The 21,081-nt window shown below is 54.1% G+C and overlaps 12 protein-coding genes across 12 annotated transcripts; all 12 read left to right on the forward strand.

The window, feature by feature from the left end:
• Window positions 1-67: 67 nt before the first annotated feature.
• DQ04_00281140 (hypothetical protein) lies at window positions 68-1,216 on the forward strand (the record flags this gene model as incomplete). Its single annotated transcript, XM_009308643.1, has 1 exon — window positions 68-1,216. The coding sequence occupies one exon, from the start codon at window positions 68-70 to the stop codon at window positions 1,214-1,216; it is 1,149 nt and encodes a 382-aa protein (XP_009306918.1).
• A 306-nt stretch (window positions 1,217-1,522) lies between these two features.
• Window positions 1,523-3,148, forward strand: DQ04_00281150 (hypothetical protein; the record flags this gene model as incomplete). Its single annotated transcript, XM_009308644.1, has 1 exon — window positions 1,523-3,148. One exon carries the CDS (start codon window positions 1,523-1,525, stop codon window positions 3,146-3,148), a length of 1,626 nt encoding a protein of 541 aa, XP_009306919.1.
• Window positions 3,149-3,868: 720 nt separating this feature from the next.
• DQ04_00281160 (hypothetical protein) lies at window positions 3,869-6,505 on the forward strand (the record flags this gene model as incomplete). Its single annotated transcript, XM_009308645.1, has 1 exon — window positions 3,869-6,505. The coding sequence occupies one exon, from the start codon at window positions 3,869-3,871 to the stop codon at window positions 6,503-6,505; it is 2,637 nt and encodes an 878-aa protein (XP_009306920.1).
• Window positions 6,506-7,244: 739 nt separating this feature from the next.
• On the forward strand, window positions 7,245-8,387 carry DQ04_00281170 (hypothetical protein; the record flags this gene model as incomplete). The annotated part of the gene is made up of 1 exon (XM_009308646.1): window positions 7,245-8,387. One exon carries the CDS (start codon window positions 7,245-7,247, stop codon window positions 8,385-8,387), a length of 1,143 nt encoding a protein of 380 aa, XP_009306921.1.
• A 225-nt stretch (window positions 8,388-8,612) lies between these two features.
• DQ04_00281180 (putative transmembrane protein) lies at window positions 8,613-8,927 on the forward strand (the record flags this gene model as incomplete). Its single annotated transcript, XM_009308647.1, has 1 exon — window positions 8,613-8,927. The coding sequence occupies one exon, from the start codon at window positions 8,613-8,615 to the stop codon at window positions 8,925-8,927; it is 315 nt and encodes a 104-aa protein (XP_009306922.1).
• Window positions 8,928-9,162: 235 nt separating this feature from the next.
• DQ04_00281190 (hypothetical protein) lies at window positions 9,163-12,369 on the forward strand (the record flags this gene model as incomplete). Its single annotated transcript, XM_009308648.1, has 1 exon — window positions 9,163-12,369. The coding sequence occupies one exon, from the start codon at window positions 9,163-9,165 to the stop codon at window positions 12,367-12,369; it is 3,207 nt and encodes a 1,068-aa protein (XP_009306923.1).
• Window positions 12,370-13,180: 811 nt separating this feature from the next.
• On the forward strand, window positions 13,181-13,621 carry DQ04_00281200 (hypothetical protein; the record flags this gene model as incomplete). The annotated part of the gene is made up of 1 exon (XM_009308649.1): window positions 13,181-13,621. One exon carries the CDS (start codon window positions 13,181-13,183, stop codon window positions 13,619-13,621), a length of 441 nt encoding a protein of 146 aa, XP_009306924.1.
• A 197-nt stretch (window positions 13,622-13,818) lies between these two features.
• Window positions 13,819-15,297, forward strand: DQ04_00281210 (hypothetical protein; the record flags this gene model as incomplete). Its single annotated transcript, XM_009308650.1, has 1 exon — window positions 13,819-15,297. One exon carries the CDS (start codon window positions 13,819-13,821, stop codon window positions 15,295-15,297), a length of 1,479 nt encoding a protein of 492 aa, XP_009306925.1.
• A 407-nt stretch (window positions 15,298-15,704) lies between these two features.
• On the forward strand, window positions 15,705-16,142 carry DQ04_00281220 (hypothetical protein; the record flags this gene model as incomplete). Its single annotated transcript, XM_009308651.1, has 1 exon — window positions 15,705-16,142. The coding sequence occupies one exon, from the start codon at window positions 15,705-15,707 to the stop codon at window positions 16,140-16,142; it is 438 nt and encodes a 145-aa protein (XP_009306926.1).
• Window positions 16,143-16,708: 566 nt separating this feature from the next.
• DQ04_00281230 (hypothetical protein) lies at window positions 16,709-17,203 on the forward strand (the record flags this gene model as incomplete). The annotated part of the gene is made up of 1 exon (XM_009308652.1): window positions 16,709-17,203. One exon carries the CDS (start codon window positions 16,709-16,711, stop codon window positions 17,201-17,203), a length of 495 nt encoding a protein of 164 aa, XP_009306927.1.
• Window positions 17,204-18,096: 893 nt separating this feature from the next.
• DQ04_00281240 (putative chaperonin HSP60, mitochondrial precursor) lies at window positions 18,097-19,881 on the forward strand (the record flags this gene model as incomplete). Its single annotated transcript, XM_009308653.1, has 1 exon — window positions 18,097-19,881. The coding sequence occupies one exon, from the start codon at window positions 18,097-18,099 to the stop codon at window positions 19,879-19,881; it is 1,785 nt and encodes a 594-aa protein (XP_009306928.1).
• A 505-nt stretch (window positions 19,882-20,386) lies between these two features.
• On the forward strand, window positions 20,387-21,040 carry DQ04_00281250 (putative rab11B GTPase; the record flags this gene model as incomplete). The annotated part of the gene is made up of 1 exon (XM_009308654.1): window positions 20,387-21,040. One exon carries the CDS (start codon window positions 20,387-20,389, stop codon window positions 21,038-21,040), a length of 654 nt encoding a protein of 217 aa, XP_009306929.1.
• Window positions 21,041-21,081: the final 41 nt, after the last annotated feature.

The raw sequence follows: 21,081 nt of genomic DNA on the forward strand, positions 1-21,081 counted from the left end.
CCTCCCCCCCCCCCCCCTGTTATTTAGAGGCTCTTTGTTGTGCGTTGGGCACAGGCAACCCGGTACCATGCAGACGCCGGTAGTCGCAGTGCCACGCGCCATTTATCGTCGTCCCGGTTCTGTTTCGTTCCCGCTACACGCCGCCGTTATGGGTGGCGCAACAACAACAGCGGCATCAGCAGCATCACCGGTGGACCCCTCAGACACTACCAACAACAACATCAACAACAGTGCAAGTAGTGCTGCTCCGCGAGACTGCGGCGTGCTGAGTCGCGTACAGCCAGCAGCAGCGGTTTCAGCGCAGGATCTGGAGACGGAAGTCTGGCGCCTCCGAGCGGAGAATGAGAAACTCCGCTTCATTGAGGAGCAGTTCTGGGCTCTGCTCAAGGAGAACGAGGACTTGAAGAAGGTGGTGAGCGAGAGAGGGAAAACCGCAATGGGGTGTGGTAACAAGATGAGGGACGCGCACAATGAGCACGTGGGTGCCTCGAGGGATGAGGAGGTGTGGCGTCTCTCTTCTTGCACTCGCGCTCTGCGGGAGTGCATAGAGCTTCTTCTTGCGCGGGAGCTGGAGAGCACTGTTCCAGATCGTGATCACAAGGCAACTCTGCATGCGCAACTCGAGCAGGGGGATTCAGTGGCGAGCTACCTGTTGTGGCTCCGTTCAAAACAGCGAAGGGAGGTCGCCAATGATGCTGCTGGCCTTGACCATGCTGGTATTGTTGACGGGCGACACACGACAGAGAGCTCTGCTGCCCTTCGCATAGGGGGCTGCTCCCCCAACGGTGGCAAGCTCGTTGCTGTCACATCTCCGCGGTTTTCTGATGGGGCAGACGCCACATTGATGCGGTGCCAACTCGAAGACACCAAGTGTGCCTTGCAGGAAACGCGTGACATGCTTGAGCTGACGAATGTGAGTCGTGTCGCTGCACTAAACGACTGCGCCCGCATGAGCGAGGAGGTGAGCACCTTGACGGCGCACCTGGAGGTGATCCTCAAGAACAGCCGGGCCAGCCGCGACTTGTGTGTGGAGAACGAGGCACTCAGCGCCCTTGTAGAGAAGCAGGCCCGCGACATTAACATTCGTGATCAGCTTCTTAGGGACATGCGCACGACACTTCAGCAACTTCGGACTGCAAGATCAGAAGAGGAGATCTCCCTTGCCGAGGAAACGGAGCGGGCGCGACACCAACTACTGACGCGACGAGCTACTTAGATCCCTGTATTGTTTAGTTGTGACTTCAGCTGCAGGTCTGCCATTTCCCTCTTGTACATTCCACCACATATTGGTTTCGCATCCAATTGCGTTACCCCCTCTGGGGTCTATTTTTTTCTCACGTATTGTTGCTAGAATGATGTTGCTAATGACAAATTGCCCCCCCTCCCCTCTCTCTCTCTATTTCTCTTTGTTTCGCTCATTCTATTCACTGCTGCTGCTGTGTGTAGTGTGGTGATGCCGTTTTTTCCCCCTGGTCGCTGCGTGGCGTCGCGCGCCATTGCGCTTCGTCAGAGAGGTGCGCCGATGTTGCGGTTCCTGCGGTCTACAGCGCCGGTGGCCGGCGGCATGTGTTCGTGGCGACAACAGTCTGCAGCCCCCGCCGCCGCCGCCGCGACGAGGACGATGGGAGAAAGTCATGACCCAGCTGCCCTCAACAGTAGCAGCGTTTGTGGCGGCGCGTCAAGACTGATGGGGACGGGATTTTCACAGTGCAAGAACGCCTACACCTGGGAGGCGTCGCGGGGCAAACCGAACATGATGCACCTTGTATCCCGCCACGAGGGGGATCTGCCGCAGCGCCTGCGCCGTTTCGGTATGCCGCAGGGCTACCCGGACTCGTGCGCAGTGGGGTTTCGTCGCTACTTCCTCCTCTCCATGTGCAGTAGCTCCATGTCGAGCTTTGCTTCCTCTATAGGTTACCAGTCTATTCTGAATGGATTCTTCCTTGGATCTTCACCGCAGCTGTGGATGCTGAAAGACCTGCTTCCCGCCTTGGCCGCCGCGTACATGGCAAATCGCATTATTTCCTACGAGAATCGGCCCAAGTTCTGGTTTGTGGTGAGTGTGGTGATGCACAATCTATCTGTGATCGCGGAGATGATAATTCCATTGGCTGTGCCTCAGAATCTCCTTTTGGGTGCCGTAGTCACGTCCTGCGTGCGACAGTTGGCGTCCCTTATGTTTTTAGTTACTAGGGCTTCTGCGTTGCAGCATTTTGCGGTGAGTAACAACCTGGCGGAACTGACAAAGAAGTTTAACTCATCTGGAATGGTAATCTACACTATATTCACGGCGTTAGGTATAGCATACACGTCTGTAGTAACATCACTGGCGGCACAGCTTCTCACTGTGTTATTTTGCTGCGCGGTGAATCTGTTCACTTCGTACCAATCTATGAGCAAAATTGCATTTCGTGTCCTGAACACCACGACACTTTCTGTGGTGCTGCGCGATTATGTGGGGAAGGAGGGCAAGCACCGACGACACACACTGACACCAAAGGAGGTATGCGACCGCATTGGTTTATCGATGGTTGATAAAATGTCCCGGCGGCGTGATGATCGCACTTGCCTTTTGTATGTAAGCCCCCCGGTAGACAAGCTGCGCATCCACTTCAACAGTCTCGAAGAGGATGTGCTGTACGTTTGCTCCTCCGAGATGTTCCTGCTAGCGCTGTGGGAGCCCACAGCTCCTCTAACACTGCGGGAGAGTTGGATGCGCTGGGAGCCTCCGCACGTATTAAGGCGTCTGCTTCATTGGCCCTCAGCGGCAGCGAAGAACGCAGTCCTTCGTGAGCAGTTTAGAAATCGGTTGGTATTGCTAATTCATCAGGAGTGTGATCAACTGCACCTCCTCACCGCCTACCTGCTTGCGTACACAGCGCTGTTGTACCATGCAGAGACGGCATTTGAACTCCGTCGCTTTCTGCGCTCGTGCAATGACGAGCAGCCGTTGTGGTTGCGCTATGGCGCGGAGCTGCATGAGGCGCTGCGCCGGGCAGAGTGGGACGTGCAGCAGCTCGCGCTCGACCCGCCGGACTTCCGCCTGTCGAACCTGCGCTTCGCGATGGGCCGCGTGCCGCACCCACCGCACTGCTCACTGAGTGAAGCAGACGGGGACTACGTGTTACATGGATCGGCGAAAGAGTGAGTGAGGGGAGAGTGGAAAAGGGCGGCACAACACGCCAAGTACACACACATATACATGATGCATGCCCGCCCTTTCTTTGGAGAACGTAACGAGTGAATATTTGTGTGCATCCTTTGCGCGGCACGCGTCTCCCGCGTCTTATTTTTGCCGTTGCTGTCGTGTTTGAGCTTTGTAACCTTCTAGGCGTTTCTACGCGCGCAAGATCGTATTCGAGGAGCAACAACGATATAAGAATCAGTCTTCTTCTTTTGTTCTCTTTTTAGTTTCCCTTTTCGCACCATTCAACGAACGATTGGGAGCTCAGTCGAGACAACAACATCGTGTTGACCAGCCGTTGGGTGACATGTGTTGCCGGTGTTTTGGTTGGTAGCAGGAGGTGATCGCTACTTATGGTTGCCGCGAGTTCTTCTGCACCTGTCGTTATTTTACTACCTACACCTGGTGTGTGTGCCCTGCTCTTGAGGCTACTTCTGTGGTGCTTCTCTGCAGTGGTGTTGCGGCTCTCGATCTTCACCCTTCTCTTCCTTGTTGTTTCTCTCACTCCTTTCACGTGTGCGTGTGCACTGTTTGGTGCGACAGAGAGTGGATTGAATAGCTGCGGGCCTACTATTTGCGTTGAGATAAGGAAAGCCGACAAAACAAGAGCATAAAAGCGAAAAAAAAAAAAGAAGGTAACCACGAGAGATATCCATTTTGTATAATCCAATCTGACCGTGCAATATGGCCTTGGTTTCGCGGAATTTCGCCGAGTACTACCATGAACTGGTCACGCGGGAGCCGTTGCCGGAGGAACTGCTCCTGCGCGTCTGTCGCGAGGAGAGGAGCGCGCGGAAGCGCATCGAGCAGGAAGTCAACGCCGGTGTGGTGGACCTTCTGCACGTGATGGGCATCATGATCAGCGACCGCAAGAAGAAGGAAAAACACTCCTCTCACCTTGTCTCGTACGACAAGCACACGCTCATGATCATGGAGCGGGAGACGGCGGTGTGGCTGCCGCCCATTCCTTCGCGCAGTGTCGTGGCGCCGAAGCACCGCTTCTTCTCCGGCTTCCCCAAGACGAAATACAACGCACTGGTGCAGCAGGAGGAGGAGTTGCGCAGCTGGTTGATGGGCGTGGAGTCGCGCCTGCGCCACCCCATTGAAGAGTTGTGCGCGCATTCGTGGTTCCTCTTGGTCTGCTTGCAGCAGTGTGCCGAGCGTGAGGCCACTAGCCGGGCGCGCGTGGAGCACGATGAGAGCGAGCAGCGCCTCATTTTTCGTCGCAATGTCTTCCGCCTCGCTCCGCCGGACTACTTCCGCTATTTGTGGACGGAGCGGTACGGCACGAAGGAGGATGCGGTGGAACGGCCGTTTGCAGAGGTGTGGCAGGATTCTCGCACCGCCATTGAGCAGGAGGAACAGGACGACTGGCGCTGCATGCTGCGCTGGCTCTTCGACATGTACGGTGTGCGCCTCTTCTCTGTCATCCGCAGGGAGGTGTCGTCGCGCTACGAGATAGAGGAGGAGGAGCGCGCCGAGCTGTGGTCCGACGTGCTGCAACTTACCCGGAGCACGTTCGGCCCGTACAACAAGAACACCGCGTCTGTGGCGTGGCACGGAGGGGGCCACACACCAGTGCTGCGTGACTTGACGCTGTACATGGCGGATATCGAGGCGGAGCACCACACCACCCCGGGGCCGGACGACACCGCGGAGGAGTCGTCGTGTGAGAAGGTAGACATTGTCGCGGGCGAAGAGAAGGACGCGTGGCGTGAAATCAACGACGACAGCGCGGCTGCGGCCGGTGCTGAGAACGACGTGGCACCGGTGAAGCCACCCCTCCAAAACGCCTTGTCGGGAAACCCATCAGCCAATGAGGTGGACGCCTCCACCCCTCGTGCGGCGGAGCTTGAGGACGAAAACAAAAAACCTGAACAACTTGTCAAGGACGACGAGATTGCCCAGTATGAAGAACTGGAGGAACCAAAGGATGCTGATCGGTATAAGGAACTGGAGGAGCCGACGGCGGAAACACAGAATGACAATGGGGAAGTTCAGGCGGAGGATCCATGTATTGAAACCTCATCGGGAAAGGCATCGCCCAATGAGGCCATCGCCCAACCTTTCAATCCGCCTCTGACCGATGGGGACGTTAATGTACAAAAGCAACCGGAGCAGTATGAGGAGCATGACGTGGTCCAAGAAGATGAAGCGCCAGTGGAAACCCAGGGTGCTGATCAGTCCGAGGAACCTGAGAAGCCTGACACAACCGAGTTACAGGACGAAGATTCAAAGATACAGGAGGAGCCTGAGCCTGTTCATACTAAAAAAGAAAAGTTCCCGATCACTGAGTGCGATGACTCGTACTTCGTTGCACCCTCTGAACCTGTGAATGCACCTATTCAGCCAGGGCAAGTGGAAGAGCAAGAGGAACCCGCAGGGGCACCACCGGTGGATGGGATCCAGAAGCAAGACGAGGTTCATCCTCTTCACGCATCATCTGAGAGAGGATCGATCGATGAGGCTGATGACTCCCGCATGCCTGGGGCTGAGAATGATAACGATGAGCCAGCGGCGGAGCAGCTATACGTGGAAGAACCATCTGATGAGCCTGTGGCCCCTCAGCCAGTGGAGGAGAAGCCAACTGATGAGCCAGCGGCGGAGCAGCAGTTCGAGAAAGAACTATCTGATGAGCCTGTGGTTCCTCAGCCAGCGGACAGCGTCCACAAGCAAGATGAGGTTCATCCTCTTCACGCATCATCTGAGAAAGGATCGATCGATGAGGCTGATGACTCCCGCACGCCTGGGGCTGAGAATGATAACGATGAGCCAGCGGCGGAGCAGCAGTTCGAGAAAGAACTATCTGATGAGCCTGTGGCCCCTCAGCCAGTGGAGGAGAAGCCAAATGATGAGCCAGCGGCGGAGCAGCAGTTCGAGAAAGAACTATCTGATGAGCCTGTGGTTCCTCAGCCAGCGGACAGCGTCCACAAGCAAGATGAGGTTCATCCTCTTCACACATCATCTGAGAGGGGATCGATTGATGAGGCTGATGACTCCCGCACGCCTGGGGCTGAGAATGATAACGATGAGCCAGCGGCGGAGCAGCAGTTCGAGAAAGAACTATCTGATGAGCCTGTGGCCCCTCAGCCAGTGGAGGAGAAGCCAAACGATGAGCCAGCGGCGGAGCAGCTATACGTGGAAGAACCATCTGATGAGCCTGTGGCCCCTCAGCCAGTGGAGGAGAAGCCAACTGATGAGCCAGCGGCGGAGCAGCAGTTCGAGAAAGANCTGGGGCTGAGAATGATAACGATGAGCCAGCGGCGGAGCAGCAGTTCGAGAAAGAACTATCTGATGAGCCTGTGGCCCCTCAGCCGGTGACGAACGAAAATGCCGAGTCAGATGTTTCACACGAGGGAGAGACTGCAGGGACGCCTGCGGGTGCGGAAGCTCAGGAAGGAATTACACAGAATGAAGCACATGCGGAGTATCCCGAAGAGTTGTCTGAAGGAGACGTTGAGCATCATGAGGAGCCAGTCCCCGTCTCTGCACCAGATGAGGGCGAGTTGTAAAGCAACGCGGTAGTGCTGTTTCATGAGTTTATGTTTATTTCCTAAAGCGGTTTCCCTATTCTACTCGGTATGCGTTGTGTGGGAGGAGTCATGTAAATTGTGTGGTGCACGATGATTTGCTGAGATCAAGTGAAAGGTGAATTGGGAGAAAACTTACTACAATGCTTGAAGTGGAACAACAGAAAAAAAAAAGAGAGGAAATGGAATTAGCTCACGCGATTTTGTCTTCCTGTTGTCCTTTCGCTCCGCTCTGTGTCCTACCCATATACAAAATATGCGTGTTTGGAATGTACAAAAAAAAAGATTCAGAGATTTTGCTGCTTTACTGTGCTTGGAATTACCGCATGTTGACATCGTCTTTCTGTACCAGTGAGACTCTTGTGGTTCCCTTTGCGTGGGTGTCATTTGCTGTTGCAGAGCCGTTACGATGGATTTCTTCTTGGTGTGTTTCTTTCTATTTTTCTTCAACGTGATCTAGACTACTGGCGTCGGGTAGGAGGACCATTGACGTGATCCACGGCGTCCTCTTTCCCTTCACTCATTCAGTGATGTTTCGGTACTGTGTCGAGCTGCTGAGCTGCACTTGGTCGGGTGCACAGCAGGAATCTACGCCACCTGTCTGTCTTGAGGTGCATTGTCAGAAGCGGGGTGCTCGCTGCCGTGTGGAATGTTTGCCGGCGCAAATGGCGGTGCGCAGTGCGCCGGAGACGGAGCGTATTCTTTTATCGGTCCTACGCGACGGCGCAGTTCTGGCTAGAAGTGACGCCATCGAAATTGGTGGCGTCAGCCGCCGTGTAGGGGCGCGTACGGTGCCGCTGATGGCCGGGGCTGCTGTGCTGTGCAGTGTGCGCCTCATGTGGTCCGTCGAGGAGGAGGACGGAACGGTGTTCTCACGCCATGTCGAGGATTATGTGGGGGACAGGCGGCAGGCCGCGGCGCCGGTGGAGCAAGAAGAGACTGTTGTCACTGCTGTTTCTGCCGCCGCTGCTGCTACAGCTATCACTGCTCCAGCCGGGGGATTTGTCTCGCGACAGGTGGGCTGTTCTTCCCCCACCGCCAGTCCGCTTTCTTTGACTCTAACACCGAAAGCAGCAGCAGCGGCTGTTGCAGTGAAGGAGAGCACGGCATTTTCAGAAGATTTGTCGGCGCAGGCTGTTATTGCACAGCAATACCTAGACCACCAGCAGCAGCAGCACCAACAGCAGCAGCAACAGAAGGAGGAGCAACAAAACGAGCAGTGCACGATTGTTGGAACTCGCGGTGCGGGCTACCGTCTGAGTGGGAGAGAAGAGCTGGGGGCCCGGTGGTGCGTGGGCACCCAGCGGCACCTCCCGCATGATGGGGTTCCCGACTACTACGTCACGTCCACGCAGCTGGAGGGGCGGCCAATGGCGTGGCACAATTTATACACCAGTCCTGCACCCCTACTGGTGGCAGACGGCCTCATGCTAGAAGCTGTGTCGTGTTCGACTCTAGTACCGCCTGTGAGCGGATGTGATTCTCCCCAAATGTCTTCGCAGAAGGGCGGCTCTGCTCTCGAGGACATTATACTTCGACCGACAAAGGCGCCCGAGACGTCGGGGGAGGAGGCGCAGAGTTTGCTTTACTCGAATAGAAAGAAGGTGGAGTGGCGTAGGTTGACGTCTTCAGATGCTTCTAATGCTGCAAGGCCCACGTTGCATACAAGGTGACAGAACGATGGGGCAGAACAGCTCTGCGAGACGAAGCAGTGGTGGAAACGATTATTCCTGCATAGACATAATTGTACACGGCTGAGATGTGCGGTTGTGTGTCTGTGAGCCGGTAATTCCGCTGTAGTAACCTATGGGAAAGCGACGTCTCTCCGTTCCTTCGCATTCCCCTCTTTTCCTGGCGGAGGAAATCTACTAAATAGAACAAAACCTAAGCACTCAACTATGGCAAGCCCCGCCGCTGCTGGCACCCTCGCCGTTCTGCTGCCGCTTGGTGGCTTTATCGGCTATTCCCGTAAAGGCAGCATCATGAGCTTGGCAGCAGGAACGGTGACAGGGGCCATCATGGCCTATTCTCTCGTCTACCTGCTGAGCGATCCGCACGACAAGTGGGGCAACCGCATTGCGGCAGTCACAACGCTGCTTTTGGCAGCCGTGATGGGGGCTCGTTACGCAAAGGGACGGAAGAGCGCTTCCCTCATCGTCAGTGTCATGTCCGGACTGAGTTTCCTCCTGGCATTTGGGCCCAACGCATACTGACAAGGCAACACTTGCGCTTCTGTTATTTACCCACTTTTCTTTTTTTATTCTATCATGAGATTTTTTTTATGTTTTTTTTTTACCAAGAGAAACTGCCTATTGTGTCTTCGAAATAGCGCAGGCGAATTTGAGTACTTTTTTTTTCCCTCTTCGGTGTGGTGACTCCGTTGGGTGCGTGATGGATGGCCCGTACCCCTTCTTTTTTCTTAATTCTGTGTTTTGTGTTGCGCTAGTGATGAGGCGGAGGCTGTGGGTGCCACTTCTCTCGTTGCAGCTGGCCACGCGATGCAGCAGCATGAAGGGCGGTACGTGCAGCCACGGCAGGGCCGGGGAGGAGGAGGCAATAGGCGACGAGGATGCGGCGGCGCAGCGGCTCGTGCACTCTCTTGGTTTTGAGCTGCACGAGATGGAGCTGCTGGTGCGTAGCTTTACTACGGGCGAGAAGCCGCCGCTAATTGGCGCGGATGCAAAGACTCCAAAGGTTCGGTCTCGCCTTGTAGAAGCGTGCACGACAGAGCCACTGCTGGCGCCAACGCTAAACAAATTGGTGTCGACCATCGAAGCCGTGCACGGCTGCTCGGACCGCAGCGGGCACCAGCAGGTAGTTGCAACAGCGGGTGACGGTTGCTCAAAGCTGACCGGCATACTGTCTCGCTGTGCGAAAGGCGTTGAGACAGGCGTGGGCACCAAAGAGCTAGAGCGCCTCTCGTCTGCGCAACTTCGGCTCGCCGCAGTCGCTGTTCTAGCGATGGCGCTACGGGAGTCGATGCAGGCGTTTCGCCGTGAGGGGAGGCGCCGCTCTCATGAGGCTCGCGATGTCGATCCGGATCAAGTGAAGTGTCTGCAGGTGTGGCGCTGCGGGGTGCTCAGGGCGCACGTGGAGGCTGCGGTATCTCTTGACGATGCCTGCCGCGCCATACTTGCCGCGCCTCGCAGGGAGCAGCACGGCTATGCAGTGGGCCAACGGGTGAGTTGTGTGTGCGCTGCGACCATAATTGCCTCGTCACTCTCTCTTGCGGATGAGCTGAAGTGGCACGTGTCGCGGCCCAGCGTGAGGGTGCACTTTGAGGAAGAGGCTCTCCAGGAGCAGGAGCGCCACATTGCCCGCTGCTCATCATCTATTCTGCGTGCTGCCGTTTGTGTATTGGAAAGTGCTGTGGAGGAGAGCATACAGACTGGACAGATAACGGAACATCCAAGGCAGCTGCCGTACACTCTCCGTGTTGTGGAGGACTGTTTAACGCTAATGGAGACTCCACGCTCTCCATGCAGCGAGACCACTTCGGGTGGAGTTGGTGGGTGTTTGTTAACCACTCTTCTTATGTGGGTGTTGTTGGGCGTTGTGTCGTTCCGCGGTCAGCCGTCGCTGCAGTTAGAAAAACAGCTAATTACGTGCCTGCAGCGGCTTTGGTTGAGGGCGGCTCCCCCACTTGAGCGGCACTCGAGTGATAAGATGATGACGCATCGCACTATTCACGCCTCTCTCAATCTTCGCCTTTCCCACTGCAGAGAGACAAACGATGATGCTCGCCATCCTCGGTATAAGGGACAGGGGGAGCAGCAAAGGAAACAACAAGAGGACAACGCGACACTGTTTGTGACACATCCGGCCAAAGCATCTTCCTTTCTTCGCCTACTCGAACGTGCGACAAATGCATTCTCCACGTGGCAGACACAACGCGGTACGGCTTCTCCGTCGATGGTGATGCCGTATGCTATCTTGTGCCGCACGATGCTGGAGATGGAAACAGAGGTGTATTTCCTCGCATGCCAAAAAACGGACCGTACGTGGACAATACCAACGGGCCTCCACAACGCCAAGCCAAAAAATGCAGAGAAATGCACGGTGACCGATCCTGAATGGAATGACGTATTCACTTCTGCGTCTGCTTTGCGTGTTTCGGCGAGTTCCCTTGTTTGTACATATACGCGAGCCTACATTTCGCAGGGGCTGTCCGCTCACTCATCTGGAAAAGAACAAAAGACCCTGCCGTTCGTGCAGCATCCTGCGTACAGGTTTCTTCACGGCATTTCTGCCTCCTTCTTCCCGCTGCTGCGCCGCCACTACCTTGATACGGAAGGGAAGGAGATTTTATCAAGCTGTCTGCATACATTTGTGGCGCTCAAGCAGGTAAGTGACATAATCGATGGTGACGGTGAGGAGAGGAAGCGCGGAGAGAAGACGGCATTTCGTGTTTGTGGTGTCAGTCTTGCGCAGGCCGCAGAGGTGGCATTCTTCCTGTCCATGCAGCGGTTTGATCAGTCACGCTCAGACAGTGGATTAGGGGGCGCTGCAGATTCAATCGACAATCCTGTAGTGTTGTCGTACGTGAAGGAGGTTCTTTTCGCTCTCGACCACAACACGGCAAAGCAGCTGTGGCACCTGCGTGTCAAGAATTTACAGCAAGGGTTTACAGGTATGGACTGTGAAATCGAATCACCAGACGAGCGACGTCAACGAAGACAGGCACAGTCTATTCTGAGTGTCGTGCACGCCCACGTCATGCATCCCTCGTTTCTTTGGATGCCTTTGCAGCAGCTGCAGGAGGTGGTGTTTATTTTGTCGCAGAATCGAGAGCTGCTTGAGGGACTCCAACACGACTCAAAGCCGATGGGGGATGCATGCGACCCCCCTCCGATCACTGTTGTCCGCGTCGGGTCGTTGGGAGGCACACCGTGGCACTTTGGTCGCGCGCTCGGCTACATGGTGATGCGTCTCTATGTGGTAAGCAATGTGCTGCGCCACTACCACCACGCGCTTCGGGGAGAAGAGCGGCCCTCCCATGTGCTGCTGGAAGAGCCCGCAATGGAGGCGAAGAAACGCGAACGCCGCGCCTGGGCAAAGAACATGGCACACACGCTGCTCGACAGCTGCACGGGAATCGCCGCAGAAGTAGAGGGGCTCAACCCCAAGCGTATGGCACACCGCAGGCGCGGAAATATGCGTGTGCTGGCGCGGCTGGAGGCAACTGTTCGGCTGGCTTCGCGACACGGCCTCCTGTTTCATGTTAGGAACCGAGGAAAAATGCGGCGGCTAAGGCAGGCGGCTCAGCGGAATGCCCAAAGCATACAATGTGGTGTTGTGGCTGATGCTGCTGGTGCTGTGGATGACGGGGATGCAGCGGGGGCTGCACATCCTAGTGGTTCACTTATTATTCGCTTAAACCGGGCTGACGCAAGTATGCCTTTGGGCTTCTCCCTTAACGGGGATAGTGCGACAATACGCCGATTAACGAGGGCGGAAATTAAAGGATCTGCCGATAAGCTGGCGGACACCACGCCGTTTGCAACAGCGCTTCGAGCTGCTGGTGTGGCAGACCCACACACAATGATTGGTTGGCGAGTCGTGGATATTGATGGCGCCAATGTGGAGAGCAGCAAGGCCGTCATTTTACTTGTGAAGGGGAAGTGCGAGTTCTCCATGACGCTGTCACCGACATAGCACGGTGGCATTCCTTTGCACACTCCAAGCCTTCTCACAGAGAGGATGAAATATGCTGACTTGACGCACCGGTGGCTATGTGTCTCCGCGGGTTTGTTCATTCGCCGTTTCTTTAAGGAGATTTTGACTTTTTTTGCGCTTATACAGAATTCTTCTCCTTTCTTCTTTATTTATGCATAGTCAAGGTTAGTGTAGCTAATGTCTCGCACGTGGAAATGCTTTTTTTTGCACTTGCTGACTCTGATTGACATGATGAGCATGTACTGTTCATGAAGTTAGCCCTTCAATCCGACACCCCATTGACGATGGAACACCGTTCACAACTGTGGNTGTACTGTTCATGAAGTTAGCCCTTCAATCCGACACCCCATTGACGATGGAACACCGTTCACAACTGTGGCTGACGCTATCTCCCAACATGACTGCCTCTCCCCCCTTCCCAGCTTCTGCGAACACCGTGGGTGCTTCTTCGAACGTGCCGGTGTAAACAGAGCGTGCTCTGACAACTTGTAGCTACGCTCTGTGATAGCGGTGACGGAGACTACCTCTCTTGATGCTGATTGACATGATGAGCATGTACTGTTCATGAAGTTAGCCCTTCAATCCGACACCCCATTGACGATGGAACACCGTTCACAACTGTGGCTGACGCTATCTCCCAACACGACTGCCTCTCCCCCCTTCCCAGCTTCTGCGAACACCGTGGGTGCTTCTTCGAACGTGCCGGTGTAAACAGAGCGTGCTCTGATACTTGGTAGTTGTGCGTCTTTTTTAAAAATTGCTGTGATTGTTGTTGCTTAGAGATATAGTGATGTCGCTGGGGGATGAAGTGTTGGAGGGTATAACAAACCCACACGATTCCATTCTCCCTACCGAGGGGCTGGGGTGTGCCTCAGAGGGAGTGCAAGATACTGAGGTAGTGGCTCCCTCTTCTGCTGCTGGGACAGGTACGTCAAAGATGCGTAGCCTTGCTGCTGGACAGGTGGACCGCGCAGTGGCTGCTGCGCTGCCAAACGGCATGCACGTTTCCAAAGACGCTCGGATCGCGTTTCAGAAAGCAGCCACTGTGTTCCTAATGTATCTCTCATGTCTTGCGGACGATGAGCGATCCGGGGAGTCGAAGAAACGCGTGACACTTTGTGCACAAGATATAAAAGGAGCTTTGAAGGCTGCTGGCATGGGGCATTTGGTGCCGTTGCTAAGCATCGGACACATGAAGAGAGGACGCTCTGATGATCATTCATTGCTCTAGTGCGAAAAAAAAAACTTACGTTAGATCGTAGGCTTTGTCTTTAGGGCAGGTGAATGATGCTTCTGTTCAATATTTTGTGTTGGGGAAGAAATGCCAGGAACATGGATTGCCATCACAGTTGCTTTTTCGCGGTTTTGGAATCTTTTCTTCCTGTTCTCATTGCCTCTATGAGTGGGTTTCTTGATAGTGAAAGCGCGATGATATGGAAAGTGCTGGATATACTCGCGAGTAAGGAGAACCCTGAAGTGGGCCGACTTCGTAAGGTCATTGTGGTGTTTTTCGCACTCTGGGTCACAGATCTGTTTCTGAGTATATACTGCGAGTGCTTGCTTCTCAGCGTTAATGCGTATGTTGTATTCAATGTGTGGGTGACACTCGTTGCTGCCGCTTTATCACACCTCTACGGGTACAGCCCCACTGCGATTCCCTCTCCGAAGAGTAATAAGAATCTGCTGAGATCCAACCTCCCGAGTTCTCCAGTGAAAGGGGGGAATGACCAGCAGGAGCCGGGCCTGAATTATGCAGGGGGAATAGACAGTTTTTGCTTTGCCCTCAAGAGGCTTCATGTTCTTGTCTCATTTGGTTCCGCTGTCTTTGTCATGTTCGGCTGCCTAATGGTGTTTGGGGAATGTCTGCACCACGCGTTTCACCCACACCACACGTCTCCTATCATACTCCTCGTGATCGGAGTATCCCATGCTGTACTTTTCTCCCTTTACGGGAGGGAGATCGATATTTACGACCGCATCAGTGGCCGAGGTGTCCAGACAGGCGAAACGTACAGCGTTTCCCCCGGACATATACTTCGTCCACTTCGTCAGCTTCGCCGACGCCTGGCTACTCTGTTGAAGACAACAGCGTGGCGCAGTGGCGTCATAAGAGGTGCACTTCGTGCCTTTGTTCCGCTCTCGTGTTTGATGGTTTATCTCTTGGCGATGATCTGCGAAAGCCACGTTGTCGAGCTGACAGGAGCGTTGCTGCTGTCTGCGTGCGTGTTCGTTGTCACACTTGCACGGGCGGAAGAAATGGCGTGGATGCTGCTTAACAATGCTGTGCGGCAGCCGTCGCTTGTGGCCGCATGCGAGCGCGCCGTCCGAGGCGTCAAACTCATAGACGGCGTGCTGCAGGTGCAGTCGTCCGTATTCTGGGAGGTGGGCGATGACCAGCTGATGGCGCTGGTGCATCTTTGTCTCATGTCGTCGGCGGATGCCCGTTCTGTCACGCGTGCGGCGCGGCAGATTCTGGAGGGCGTTGCGACATATGTATTTGTCGAGACACGCATGCCGAACGAAGAAGACGACGGGGCATTTTTTATGGAGGAGGGGGAGTGCGGTCACGATCACGGAGACCATGACGGATGCGGGCATCATCATCATCATCATAGTGTTAGTTATGTGCATGAACATGGACATGGTGGAGTAAATGTAATTGAGCCAGCAGCAAGTGGGACAATTGTTGAAACCACATTGAAGCAAAGCAAAGCACCTCTTTCAGCGGCCCCTGCAACCCTACTGCCGTTTCCACAGCCGCCAAATACTGCCGCCGCCGATACTGCTGGACGCAGTGAACAGCAATCGCGGCCTAGAGCAGCGTTCACGTCAGGGAGTGGTCCAATGCCGACACTTACACAATCTTTCAACTTTGTTCCCCCACCATTCCCCAAACCACCTTCCTGAAAGATGCTTTTCTTGCGTTGGAGAAGCTGCTCGCCTCATGAGTCGTTGAATCCTTTCACTTCTTTCTTCTGTTTGTGTATGGTGATGATGAGGTTTGGGTTTCGTGTCTCATTTTATGCGTTTATTAAAGAGATCACCTCACCGCTTGGTACTCCATGGGCTGTGTACTTCACCTTGATTTTCTTACGCTTGTGGCACAAACAAATGACTAGCTCTGTGGAACCTCCTGTTCTTGCCTCGCTTGCACTAGAGATGGGGAGCTAGTGACTTCTAAGCTTTCCCCCCATTCCCAGGTAAGAGGAGCTTTGGATTTAATACTTATTCTTCCCCATTCTGGAGCTACAATGCTGACAATGTCATCACTCGTGTTTCCATAGGTGAGAGATAAAACTGTGAAAGGGACACTTATGGGGGGACCAAAGAAGAGGAGTCCTCTGAAGCACGTTGAGGTATCGCAAGCAGTTGAAGCCATTGATGCTCTCACTCGTGACTATATGGTGTACTTCGAAGGCACAGTCAGAGAACAAAAAGACCGGGACAAGGTGGTTCGTTGTAGTGGGGCGCGCCGGGCCAGTGACGACAGGCTACAATCCGTCGAGGAGCTTCGTTTTTCAGGCCGCGCGGCAACTCGCCGCCTAGGCGCGCGCTCCCGTTACACCAAGGACGGTTGTTGCACATCTGCACCAGAAGCAGGAGCAGCAACAGCTTACACATTTTCAGAAAGAGTCTGCGCTGCCTGGTGTGCTTGCGCCGGTGAAAGGAGAGGTGCGCGAGGATGGGTATGCTCCCGTATTTTCTGTCAAAACAACCGCACTTCCACTACCTACCCTCCTGGTACCATGTGAGGAAGAAGAAATAAGACGCTGTTCCCTCAACTATGGAGGTGATTTCTACAGAAGCGTCCCAGATGTTGATGGCTGACAAACGCCCGTCGCGTGTCCAACAGGAGGAACGGGAAACTACAGAAAAGGAATGGAGTTTGCTTGGGAAAGACCGATGATCGTACGCGGAGCTTCCGATTGGATCATTGACGTATACTCTTCAGGCTTATATCCATCACCTAATAGAAGTGGAGATACAATTTACACGGTTGCTGTAGTCCGAGGATCGTAAATGATGTCAAACACACATAAGTAACGCATTGTCTCTTCAAAGAAAGAGCGAGATGGTTTATTCAATTTTGAGATGATTGCCACCAGAATTGAAGTGAGTGTAGTTGTTTGGGGGCTGAAGGTGTCTTTTTTGAGCCTGATTTAGACAACAGTATTCCATGTTGCTCAGTTGTGCATTTCAGTGCTCTAAAAGTCTTGTTTTTTTTTTTTTACATGTCTCGTGTCTATAATTCTTTTGGTTGTTGATAGGTGGGCTGCATTCGTCTTTACAAACTCGTCAAGAGGAAAGGTGTGGCGCGATGGCTACACCGCATGGGGGTCGATTCTACCATACCTTCACGAAGCGAAGTGCCGAGAAGGTGTTTGACATTAATATTCCGGCGGGCCACAAGGTGCTCTGCGGTGGTGTGCGTGCGCACGGCGCCACCGGCATCCTTTCCTCCTTCTACAACGTGGAGCAGGGCTCGTGGGTGGTGCATCACGCCCCCATCGACGACGGCGCGTCTGTCGTGCTGCAGGTGGTCACGCTGGTGGACCCGGACGACCGCTATGACGTGGCCGTTTCAGTGGCCTCCTTGACAGATGGCATGATGCCAGATGAAATTGAGAGTCTCACTCGCCGCACGGAGGTGTACGAACGCCACAGTGGACCGATGAATTTAGTGTCCTCCTCCTCCACTATTACTACTACTACCCTCCCACCATCTGCTAAGCCAGTGGTCCAGAAGCCGGGCCAACGACATCACTGCAGACCGAATCGCAGAAACATCGTTTNCCCTCCCACCATCTGCTAAGCCAGTGGTCCAGAAGCCGGGCCAACGACATCACTGCAGACCGAATCGCAGAAACATCGTTTCCTTGATTTGCCCTGTTGTTGAAGGGTACACCTTGACAGGCGGCGGTTTTGTGTCAGGCTATCCAGTTCTTGCATCTTCAGTGGAACGATGGGGCCCGCGTAATGACGGTTGCTCGTTACTGCTACCTAACGAGCTGTCTTCTGATGACTCCTTCGCCGTTGTCAGGACAACTACCACCAAAGCCATCACTGACGTGCACTGCAGTGACTCCTTGGATGCTTCTTTGCGTTGTGTTCCGCATGCCTTGAATGGCTCCCCTAGAGAGGATGGGGAATCTGCGAGGTGGTGTGTCGTGGCCGCGGAGAGTCTCTCACTGACGTGCTACGCCATCGGTATTTGCCCGCGTCCGCTTGCCAAGGCTGTAATACCGCGCGGAATGAACATCATGCCTGTGGTGTCGCTCGGTCCAGATAGCATCTCTAATGACGACGTAGCAGCCGTCAAGGTGTTCCACCGGTCGGGTGGACGGTGGGGCATTGAACTGCCGCCGCCACATAGGAAGTTTTATTTCAGCTTCGGTTCATCATGTGCCCCTAATCCGGTCATGCTGTCGACGTTCTATCGGTAAGTCTCATTACAACTGCTTATCTACACATGCGTGTGTGTGTGTGTGTGTGTGTGTGTGCTTGTGGAACAGCAGTGCAACTGGGTTCTAGAGAGTGGAAATTGATGTGTTGCTGTTGTGGAGCTGGTTTTATCTGTCATTATCGAGAGTATTGCTATCCATTTCTCTCTCTCTCTCTCTCTCTGCCTCTCTCGCTCTGCTAACATGCTGGCGTTTCAGGTTGCCCATTTAGAGATTTTTGTCATAGTTTTCATTTTCCAACGGGATGTGGCACCGCACATTGACGCGCCGCATGCAGTACGGCTCAACGCCGAAGGATATCCGCTACGGGATGGAGGCGCGTAAAGCACTGCTTGTGGGTGTGGAAAACCTTGTCAAGGCGGTGGGCGTCACACTTGGCCCAAAGGGACGTAACGTCGTGCTGGAGATGCCGTACGCAAGTCCCAAAATCACAAAGGATGGTGTTACGGTGGCGAAGCATATTGAGTTTGAGAACAGCTTTGAGAACTTGGGTGCAAATCTTGTGCGGCAGGTGGCCGGCTTGACCAACGATAATGCCGGGGATGGAACGACAACGGCCACAATCCTTTCAGGCGCCATTTTTCGTGAGGGGTTCCGGAGTGTTGCTACTGGGACGAACCCAATGGATCTGAAGCGTGGCATTGAACTTGCGTGTCGCGAGGTTCTCGTGTCCCTCGCGGAGCAGGCGAAACCGGTGACGTCAAAGTCGGAGATCACGCAGGTGGCGATGATATCGGCGAACATGGACGAGGAAATTGGTGCGTTGATAGGTGACGCCATGCAGCAGGTGGGCAAGGATGGTGTCATTACAACACAAGAAGGCCGTTCACTCAACACGGAGCTTGAACTCGTCGAGGGCATGTCCTTTGAACGTGGGTTCACTTCACCGTACTTTGTGACGAACACCAAGTCACAGAAATGTGAGCTGGAAAATGCTTTGGTGTTTGTGGCGAACCGCAAGTTGTCCAGCGTTGCGCACATACTCCCAGCGTTGAACTACGCGATTCAGCAGAAACGACCTCTTCTTGTCATCTCGGAGGACCTCGAAGGGGAGGCGATGCACACTTTTCTGTACAACAAGATGCAGGGCCGCATCGGTGGGTGTGCGGTGAAGGCGCCTGGATTCGGTGACATGCGCATCAACCAGCTGCAAGACATTGCAGTGTTCACAGGGGCACAGATGATCTCGGAGGATCTCGGGCTGAGCCTCGACCACAATGACTTCTCCGATCGCCTGCTCGGGTCCTGCAAGAAGGCAACTATATCGCGTGATGAGTGCATTCTGATGGAGGGCGGCGGCAGCGCAATCGCGGTGGAGGAGCGTGTGCAGATGATTCGCGATATGATCGCTGCTGAAGACCATGAGTACAACCGTGAGCGTCTCGTTGAGCGCCTGGCGAAGTTATCTGGCGGTGTTGCTGTTATCAAAGTTGGCGGCGCCTCGGAGGTTGAAATCAACGAGAAGAAGGACCGTATCATTGACGCGCTGAATGCCACACGCGCTGCTGTCGCGGAAGGCATCCTGGCTGGCGGTGGTACGGCGCTACTTATCGCATCCGTGCGACTCGACCGCATCACAAAGGACCGTAGTCTGCCGCCGGACATCCGCACAGGTGTTAACATAGTAAAGCGCGCCATCCGCTTGCCGTGTCGCTGTATCGCTAGCAACGCTGGCGTCGAGGGAAGCGTTGTTGTTGGCAAGATCATGAAGAAAAATGACCCGACATTCGGCTACAATGCGCAGACGGGTGAGTATGTTAACATGTTTGGCGCTGGCATCGTCGACCCGATGAAGGTGGTGAAGTCAGCTGTTGTGAATGCCTGCTCTGTGGCCGGCATGATGATCACCACGGAAGCGGCGGTTGTGGAGAAGGATATGCTAGCGAAGGAGACACGTGTTGAGGATAAGGGCATGGAGGACAAAGAGAAACGTGAGGGGTTCAGCAATATGCGCAAGCGCGTCAACGAATCTCAGGCTCCGCTGCCAGCACTGTCGCCACCAATGAAGTTTCAGATGAAGGGAATATGAACAACAGCGTCTTATTGCGATTCGGGTAGGGTGGAGGCTTTCAGTTAGCTATCGAATGGGTGATGTCTGTGGAAAAAGGCGTTCGACAGCTGTGTGGAGACGGATTTCACGGGATTGGTGCAGCGGTCGACTGCTCTGATGCCGCACACCCCTACACAGGCACACACGCTCAGACGCATGGGCACGGACTTACCCACGCTACCTCTTTAATGCCCTTGATATGCTGAGTGAGATAGGATGGGTGGGGAATGAGGGATAGCCCATGGAAGTAGCACCTACGGTAGCTGCAGCTGCTGGTGCGATGAAAAATCAAGCACAACGTAGTTGATCAGCTGTACACGACGGTGAATGCATTTGCTATTCGGTGTGACAATTGTGTTTTCTCGTTTTTTTTTTTTTTTTTTTTTTGTTTTGGTTTCGATGCATCTCTAGAAAGCCATTCGTTGGCAGCATAATAATATTAGCTAGTGAAAAGGAATACACAGGTCGTGACGAGGCGTTATACATGACTTTTAAGATAAAGAAGATAGTGGACAACAAGCCAGATGAGTCCCGAAAGCCTGTAAAGCTCATCCTACTCGGCGACAGCGCGGTTGGGAAGTCAAAGTTGGTGGAGCGATTTTTGATGCAGCGGTACGTACCCGTGCAAATGTCTACGTACGCTCTCACACTATTCCACTATGACTTTATCAACGAAGATGACGAGGCGGTAGATCTTGATATATGGGACACTGCAGGACAAGAGCGATTTGCTACAATGCACCCTGCGTACTACCATGAGGCTCACGCGTGCATCCTCGTATTTGATGTAACGCGAAAAGCAACGTATAAAAATCTTGAAAAGTGGCTTGGTGAGTTGAGAAATTACCGAGAGCACATCCCCTGCGTCGTGGCGTGCAACAAGATAGACACAGATCCATCCGTGGTGTCGAAATCCTTTGCGTTTGTAGAAAAGCACAACCTTCCACTTCATTATGTGTCGGCTGCGGATGGGACAAATGTTGTGCAGCTCTTTGAGGCCGCAACCGCTGAGGCGGTAAGATACAAGAAGAACCCCAAGAATGAAGATTTCATGTCTCAGGTGCTGGGATTTATAAAGGAGGGGGAGCGGAAGGACGAGGCAGCAACGGCAGCCCCGCCTAGTGCTTCCACCAATTGAGGGGAGCATTGACGCTCTTTGCTGCACGCGTCGCTTTTTTT

The sequence above is a fragment of the Trypanosoma grayi genome (genome assembly GCF_000691245.1).
Source record: "Trypanosoma grayi strain ANR4 Tgr_28_V1, whole genome shotgun sequence".
Lineage (NCBI taxonomy): Eukaryota > Euglenozoa > Kinetoplastea > Trypanosomatida > Trypanosomatidae > Trypanosoma > Trypanosoma grayi.